This window comes from Mirounga leonina, unplaced genomic scaffold (genome assembly GCF_011800145.1).
Source record: "Mirounga leonina isolate KUSES-001 unplaced genomic scaffold, KU_Mleo_1.0 Mir_242, whole genome shotgun sequence".
NCBI lineage: Eukaryota > Metazoa > Chordata > Mammalia > Carnivora > Phocidae > Mirounga > Mirounga leonina.
Window position 1 is genome coordinate 705,853 of NW_023270627.1, and position 9,282 is coordinate 715,134.

Consider the following 9,282-nt stretch of genomic DNA (forward strand, 5'->3'; position numbering starts at 1 on the left):
GGAACATACACATATTTACACGACAGCTTGATAAGACCACAGTGAACCTTTCTCTTTTAGGTAACATCCATTGGTTTGTTAAGCAGAAAAGCACTTTCAAACCCAGTTTGTGCTATTTTACTAATAAATAATGACATATCAGTAAAATGATGGTCTGGTAATTGCATATTTAGGAGTGTCGATTTTAATTATTAACTCATTTAATACTCTGGTAATTATATTTTAGATAGATCAAAATATTTTCTTTTACTTAGACAGTGGTTCCAAGATCCACTAATCAAAATTGCTTTTTTACTAAAAGAAAACTTAAACACATAACAATGGCTTTGTTATTATAACATGGAAAACATAAAACTAGTCTATTAATTATTTAATATTAATCAAGTAATGATACATTTATTATATATTATAGTATTTATATTATTACTATGCACTGTTTAATATTTTTTTTTTAAAGATTTTATTTATTTATTTGAGAGAGAGAATGAGAGAAAGCACATGAGAGGGGGGAGGGTCAGAGGGAGAAGCAGACTCCCTGCTGAGCAGGGAGCCCGATGCGGGACTCGATCCAGGGACTCCAGGATCATGACCTGAGCTGAAGGCAGTCGCTTAACCAACTGAGCCACCCAGGCGCCCTGCACTGTTTAATATTATCCCTATATTTTATTAATTTCCCACTTTAAAATTTTTTTCATAAGCTTTTAAAACAGTAGTAATATATCAGAACAAACTGAAGAAACTCTCGCTTGAAAGTCTCTTATTCAATTTTAGTTTTGTTTATATGACTACACTTTCTATTTTTATTCCAGGATATACACTGTGTTTAAAAGTTTTTGAATCCAGGACACCTGGCTGGCTTAGTCGGTTAAGTGTCTGCCTTCATTGGGCTCAGGTCATGATCTCAGGGTCCTGGGATTGAGTCCCGTTTAGGGCTCCCTGCTCAGCGGGGAGTCTTCTTCTCCCTCTCCCTCTGCCTGCCATTTCCCCGTTTGTGCTGCTCTCTGTGTCAAATAAATAAATAAAATCTAAAAAAAACAGTTTTTTAATCTATTGGAGTTTTTAAAAGATTCTTAAGATAAAGTATCTTTTCTCCATGTTTTATATTCCACTTACATTTCACTTTTTTTGCAAGTACTAATTGAATTAGTATTAAAATAGAAATAGCGCACAAGGGTTTAATCCCCAAACACATTTCATTCTAAGATGTTGCAATATTAATGTAGTATTTGAACCACTTCCCTCTCTTCACTCCCTAGAGAATGGTAAATAAATAGCAGAATGTTTCCCAGAGGTTGAAGAGAGAGCTTTCAAACATAAGTGTTCTTTACTGATAAACATAATTAAAAAGATTAAAGGCATGAACAGTGGCTGTGGAGAGAAGATGAGACTCTAGAAAACTTTTTCCCTCAGCAATTTTGGCAGTTTATCCACAGCTTCCCAAAGGTAATGGTTTGAAAAGATTCTATTCAAGCTGAGGGTTGTCCCCAAGCAAGACTGACTCAATGTAGGAACCTGGGATACAGGTTAATCAGCGAAAATCTGATCTTAAACAAAGGCCAGGGATTTTCATATTTCTACTATAATGTAAAACCGGAATCTAAATATCAATAATATGAATACATGCTAAGCAATTAAAAGTAAATTTAACAGAAAATTAAGGCTGCAAGCAGTTTCTCTTTACATCATCTGATTCATTCATTCAATTCTTCATTTATTCATATGCTCATTCACAGTCCATGTACTGAGCACCTCCCACGTTCCTTCTCACACATGCAAAAATCTTGCATAAAAACAACACAATTGATATTTTCTTCTAGTACCTTTCCAAAACACATATGGAGATGGAGTATGCATGAAAAGGAAAGTCAAGAAGGATCAAATATTACATTTGTCCCTCTCAAAACTATCTGACCTCAGGAGCCATCCAAAATGGCGTTCCTACGGATGTATTCCGACGGTGCCGAGTACCGGTGAGCTGTGCAGACACACCTGAAAGAAACAAGACTTCAATTCTTGCATTAATTACTCATGAAAAGAGACTCCAGTTGCAGTACATTTGCTTACAAACTATCATTAAAATTCTGTTCCCTTAAAGCTGCCATGGGACCTGAACTTCATATTTAAGTATCCTCAGTCAGGATTTCGTCATAGCCAAAATATAGAATAGTCCTCTAATTTTCTGTTTCTCATATCCAAATGTCTCCCTCCTAAATGCCCCATTCAAGTTTTATTCCCCTATCCTGATAGTACTCTGGTCCTGATCACACTAATCTCTATTTTTTTGACCTTCTACATTTTTAACTGTCTATATTACATAGTTTGGCATGTAATTATTATTTGAATGATATGCCTCCTCCCCTCTCTCTTCCTCCCTCTGCTCACTACCAAATTCTGGTGAATTTCAGAATTTTTCTATGGTGGTACGCACAGAGTAGGTTACTTGTGAATGTGAATAAAATTATTTTCCATCACATGATCAACTTTGGACAAATCACACCTGCAAATTAACAGCATCTATTTAATCCAACAATGTAAATACAATCAGTTCTTTTCCTTTAGAGAGATTATAGAAGGAAGGACTATAATAAAGAGGTATAACCAAAATTTTCAATCTTGTCATCCCACTAATTACACCTGGTTAGATATAATCATAATCGATCCTTTAGAAAATTAGGAGTAAAGTCTCTCCTTGCATTTCACATTCCTGTTCCTCATGCAGGCAGGCCTGGCTGCCTCTGGCTGTCCAGTACTCTTCCCTTGACCTGCTCTGAACTTGATGGGTTACACCCAAACCATGGGCTTCCACTCCCTGATTTCCCTGTTTTGAAGATTTTATTTATTTTAGAAAGAGAGAGAGCGAGAAGGCGGAGAGGAAGAGGGAGAGAATCTCAAGCAGATTCCATGCTGAGCACAGAATCCAATGCAGGGCTTGATCTCACAACCCTGAGATCATGACCTGAGCTGAAACCAAGAGTCACACGCTTAACCAACTGAGTGACGGAGGTGCCCCCTGATTTCCCTGTTTTGAAAAGTACCTCCCAGGTGTCGCATTTATTTTAGGCTCTGGCTATTTATCTTATAAGCCAAGTAGGACAAAGGCATTAATTAAGATTTAAATTTGGATACATTTGATTCTTCCAAGTTGGCATTTGACATTTATCATGAAACTCAAAGGCTATATTCAGCCAAAAGTGTATTTTGGTGGTGGAAATATGCCTAAATATTGGTGGAATATACTTGGGCACAGGGGTAGGCAGTATGTTTCAATTCCACATTAATTGCATCTCACAATTGCATAAATGCATCTACCTATTCCACCGATGTATAGTATAAATCCTGTCCTAAACAGAATCTTCATCTATGGCCTTCAAATTCTGTCTTTGAAAAAGTTAATTATTTGACAGAGAAAAATATCCTCACTAAATAATTTTTTAAATTCAAGGGAGATGATCTAATCTGTGCTTGAAGATTGTCCCTTAAATATTTTCTAACAGTCTATCTGAAGAAAGAGCATCATCACTTAATAGCACATTTCTCCAGAATACACCCTCTACCTCCACCTCTACTCCAGGCATTTCAACCTTCAGAAAAATTAAATTTAAATCTAAACACTTCACATTGTCTTTTTCTATAAATTAAAAGTAGAAGTGATTAAGCTCAGATTTTATTATAGTATCAGAGTATTATAATTTATTTATGTAAGTGGGAAAAGTAAATGGATTTTATTTTATTTTTTTAAGATTTTATTTATTTGAGAGAGAGAGCATGAGCAGGGGGAGGGGCAGAGGGAGAGGGACAAGCAGACTCTCTTCTGAGCTTGGAGCCAGATGCAGTCTGATCCCAGGACTCCCAGATCAGGACCAGAGCCGAAGTCAGACACTTAAAACAACTGAGCTCCACACGTGCCCTGCAAATGGATCTTAAAATCAATTCAACTTCAAATTGATTCTAAATTTACTAAGATTTATTCTAAAGGTATTTATTTACTTATTTAAACTTACCTTATACTTGATCCTTGTTGAACATTTTTGTTTCAATTTCATAAAGAGATTTTAAGAATTCAAATGTCATTTAACTGAAATGTGAAGGGAATGGGGAAAAAAAAAAAAAAAACACAACCAAGTAATAAAAAAAATAAAAAGTTTTGCTCCAGGCAGGAAAATGACCTTTTAGAGTAATCATGTGATACTTTTATTCTCTTTCTAAATATGAAGAAAAGATTATGTCACTAGAGTTGGCATTTCTTAGCAAACGGTCATGTCCTGGTGTCTGAATTTATAACCATGGATGGTTTGGAAAGGACCTTCCTGCCACACTCCACAGGAAATAAATATACATGGAAAGATACTGGAAAAAGGTTTTTTAGGGTGTGATATGTGACCCACGGTAGTCCATTCAGATTCTTTTTCTTGGAAATGTGAATCTTGAGTGGAGTGGACACTGAGGGAGGAGGTAATTAGAGCTAAGTCATCCAATGGCAGGGCTCTAAGGATGGGTCCAGGTGATGCTGCTCCTGAGGACCAGGGCTGCCATAGTCCTATTCCTAGGAGGCCAGATGGCTCAGGTTCTTTTCCCCCCTTGACTTTTTAAGGCTGTCAGTGTCGTTTTTAGTATCCTTGCCTGAGTTGGTCAGAGTTAGTTTCTGTTGCTTACAACCAAGGAACTCTAACTAATACAAGACCCAAATGATTTTACATATAAAGGAGCAAATTAATAAGGGTAATATTCAATAATGAGTTTACAAAGTCTAAGAGTCACTAGGTTTTATACTAATATGAGATTATATAATATTTATATGTTACTATGAGATTAAGAATTTTCTAGGGCAACATTTGGCCTCCAAACTCTTTAATCACACATCCCAAAGAAGAAACTTTTGAGCAAGCATACTCAATATAGATATAGTTATAGATATTCTCTATATATTTACTACTATATTAATTTATGCATTCTAAAGCAGATAAGGATAATTTTAAAGGATGAGATTAAATAATAGCTGTATTATGAATATGTCATAATTAGATACGAATATTTTTTTGCATCCCATGATGCCTTGCAAGCACCCTTGTATTGACACCCCCTTCAAAGACCACTGGTCAGAAGGCAGGAGTAATGAATTACAATGTTCTGAGGTCTCACATATCATTTAGTGGCTTTTGGGATCCTGCAGAAAGAAGGTTTTACACCTGGTTCCTGTATGGCAAAAAGACACTGCAAAGCTATAAACTGTATGGAAACAAGAAAAATGTAGTCCAGAATGTGAAGAAGAAAGTCTCAAATAAGTGAAAAAGGAACAATGCCACTAGGTAGAATAAGAAACTCTTGAGTTGGGATGCCTGGGTGGCTCAGTCAGTTAAGTGTCTGCCGTTTGCCTTTGGCTCAAGTTATGATCCTGGGGTCCTAGGATGGAGCCCTGCATTGCCTCGGGCTCCCTGCTCAGTGGGGAGTCTGCTTTTCCTTCTCCCTCTGCCCCTCCCCTCCACTTACACTCTCTCTTGCTCTCTCTCTCTCAAATAAATAAATAAAATCTTAAAAAAAATTAACACTTGACTCTTACAATATTGGATGATTTTCACATTAAAAACAAGATACATACACAACCATGAAAGAGTGACAGAAGAAGGCCTTTGCCAAATTTCATGTGTGTGTTGAATGTTTCTGCAATCTTCCTTAAACCTCAACATCATTTTACCAACACAACCAAATAGCTTTGGAGCTAGAAGGCCACTTAACGGTCGTAAAGTCTAACGTGTTCATTTTCAGCTTGGTAAACTTCAGCTGGAGATAAAAGTAAGTTTCCTGAGGACAAATGGCATTTTTATTTGGTGTGTATTCTCACAAGAAAAGTAGCTAAGAAGGTAGAAAAATGCAAAATTCTATTAAAAACGGTTGCCATAAATTACTTTAAAAGGCAACAGGAATCCAAATTATGAGTTCAGGAGCCCTAGGAAGTAAAGAAGATTAGGAAAATCATCTTGTCCAGAGAGGAAATAATGGAATAAGTCGCCAAAGTAAACAGTTATGTAAGCATCTCAAGGGAGAAGATGCTAAAAAGCTGGAAAATTCCAGGCAGAAAGTTGGGCTAGTGAGAGGCTATTGGAAGGAACAGGAGGCCAGAAGGAGATGAGGGTTGAACAGAAAACAGACTAGAGGAGAGGACAATGATCCACTGAAAGTCAAAGCCTCAGGAACATTAAGAGGTGTATGTTAATGGTTCTCTAGCCCTTTGCTTTGATTATATTGAAATTTTCATGCTGTTTCATGCCCTTCCAACAAGGCTTCCTGGGTTGTTTGATGGTTGTACAGCAACTCTGTTCCCTATTGCCTAAGTCCTGTTTTTAGGGAGAAAAACATGCCAAGAGGTCTCTGAGAGCCTTAGGGAGTCAGAAGAAACATTAAATATGTGGTTTCCAACATGGTTTCAAAAGACCAGACAACCTCGGGAAATTTGATTTGCTATAACCATATAGCAAAACCCCTGACATTTAAAGAGGGAAAAGGGAAGAGTATGGGATTTTGTTGTTCTTGCTAAAAATAAAATACTGCAGGAATGAGAATTGAAATTCTAAAGATACAGATTTTTTTTCAACAAGAAGAGGCCATAAAATTTATTATACCATCTGATATCCTCATTTTGTTGATGAAGTTAAGATAGTCTGAAGATTAATCTGGACATCTAGGGTACCCAGATATTTGGTCAAACATTATTCTGGATGTTTCTGTGAAGGTGTGTTTTGGATGAAATTAACTGTGAGTGAAGCAGATTATCCTCCATACTGTGGATAAGCCTCAGTCAATAAGTGAAGGGCCTTAACAGAACAAAGGCTGACCTCCGCTGGGTAAGAAGGACTTCTGCCAACAGCCTACCTTTGGACTCAAACTGGGTATTCAGCGTGCCAGCTTAACATCACATTTTGGAGTCACCAAGCCTCCATAGTCACATGAACCATTTCCTTAAAATAAATCAATCTCCTCTCCACCCCCCATCCCCAACCCACCATAGCTTGTTGATTCCAGTTCTCTGGAGAACTCTGGCTGATACAGATTTTGGTACTGAGAATGGTTCTTAGAGGAAGAGAGTCTTAAAGATGAGTTTTCTAAATTGGTTCTGGGGTTTCTGAAACTGGCTTTCTAATCTGGTTATATCAGAGACATTAATGGCTCTATTTCCAGTAGTAAAGAACACTGATAGTACATGGCATGATGTGGCAAAAGAGGTACATAACTTACCAGCACTGCATACGTCTAATCAAACACTTATAAGAGGCATGATTCAGGGGCACCTGGGTGGCTCAGTCATTAGCCGTCTGCCTTTGACTCAGGTCATGATCCCAGGTCCTAGGATTGAGCCCCACATCGGGCTCCTTTCTCTGCGGGAAAGCCTGCTTCTCCCTCTGCCTCTCCCCCTGCTTGGGTTCCCTCTCTCACTGTGTCTCTCTGTGTCAAATAAATAAATAAAATATTTAAAAAGAAATAAAAAATAAGAGGCATGGTTCAGGGTGGTATCTTTGGACATTTCGTCAAACTAAAGAATATAATGAAATCGGCTTGTTTCTACTAATGTCACTGGACAAAGTGAGGGGGAAAAAAGGATGAGCTCAGGGATTCAAATTCCCATCTCCAGTGCTGCATAAATGCCCTGAAAGCTTCTAAGTGGGCCCTGAAAGCGACCCTGGGCTCCAGCTGATGCAGAGTTGAGATTATTGAAAGCCAAACCTAGAATCTCCTTATTAAGGGTGTGGGATGATGGTGGAAGGAGTAACTTGGATCAGGCTGAATTTCCTGATACGGACCCACTAAGCAGAGACTTTGCATTTAAGATTGCAAATGTTTAGAAAATCAGAAAGGGTTGGCTGGTTGGCTCAGACATGGATTTCTCATCAGGAAATTCATATTCACATAATGTTTTGCATATGGGGATATCAAAAATCTCCTGACATTCTTGTACTTAATATACCAAAGGACATTCAAGGTTATCTCCAGCTTTAGCTTTCAGTGAGTCTAAAGATGACACAAGGGAAGTGATTCTGTACAACCACTACTCCTATCCATACTAATGTGATTTCCCCTGGAAATCTGTCCTGTCTCCAGTCTACCTGGCACTAGATCTTTCCCTTTTTTTAATACTCAGCTCATACCTTGTAATGGAGACTGTGTAGTGCTTTCTCTAAAAACATCAAGATCACACTGCTCGATGCACACTCCTTGGCTTTGAACAGATAAACCACCCACCTTGAGCTGTGTCATGTGATTATGTATGACTTTGTATGTGTGTATACATGTATAGTATTGGACCTCAGTTATAGAGAGTTGAGTACAGTTGACCCTTGAACAATGCGGGGCCTAGGAGTGCCAACTCCCCACACATAGTCAAAAATATGCATATAATTTTTGACTCTCCAAAAACTTAACTACTAATAGCCTGCTGCTGACTGGAAAATTTACCCATAACATAAACAGTCAATTGCCACATATTTTGTATGTCATATATATTATATACTGTATTTGTAAGCTAGAGAAAAGAAAATGTTATTAAGAAAGTCACAGGGGTGCCTGGGTGGCTCAGTCGGTTAAGTGACTGAGTCTTGGTTTCGGCTCAGGTCATGATCTCGGGGTCCTAGGATTGAACCCTGCACCAGCTCCGTGCTGAGCATGGAGCCTGTTGGAAATTCTCTCTCTTCCTCTCCCTCTGCTCCTCCTGCCTGTGCTCTCTCTCTCAAATAAATAAATAAAATCTTTTTAAAAAGAAGAGAAATACACTTACATTACTATACTTATTACAAATAACCCATGTATAAGTGGATCTGCACAGTTCAAACCTGCGTTATTCAAGGGTCAACTGTATATAGAATACTCCTCATTTATGGTGCACTATCACTGATCTCTTATCTTTTCATTCCCTTTGATCCCTAATCACCTCTCCCATTGTCCTGTCTTCTCTTTCACCATAAAAATCTTCCTTTTGCTTGAAACTTTTCAGGAAATGAAATTTTAGAGCTGCAGACTAAGATCATATAATTTTAATCCAAAACACTTACTCCAAACTGGGGGTGCCTGTGTGGTTCAGTCAGTTAAGCATTAGACTCTCAATTTCTGCTCAGGTATGATTTCAGGGTTGTGAAGTCAAGCCCTGCATCAGGCTCCATGCCAAGCTTAAGATTCTCCCTCTCCTGCTCCCTCAGCTCCCTCCCCTCTCCCGAAAGAAAGAAAGAAAGAAACGAAGGAAGGAAGGAACGAAGAAAGAAAGAAAGAAAGAAAGAAAGAAAGAAAGAAAGAAAGAAA

The 9,282-nt window shown here is 38.0% G+C and overlaps 1 protein-coding gene across 1 annotated transcript in view; it reads right to left on the minus strand.

Annotated features, from left to right (window-relative positions):
* Positions 1-9,282, minus strand: part of MYO3A (myosin IIIA) — a 221,092-nt gene that overhangs the window by 176,743 nt on the left and 35,067 nt on the right. The window contains exon 5 of the mRNA XM_035029490.1: positions 1,913-1,989. Within this exon, the coding sequence (XP_034885381.1) occupies positions 1,913-1,989 (77 nt within the window). The remainder of the gene's footprint in view (positions 1-1,912; positions 1,990-9,282) is intronic.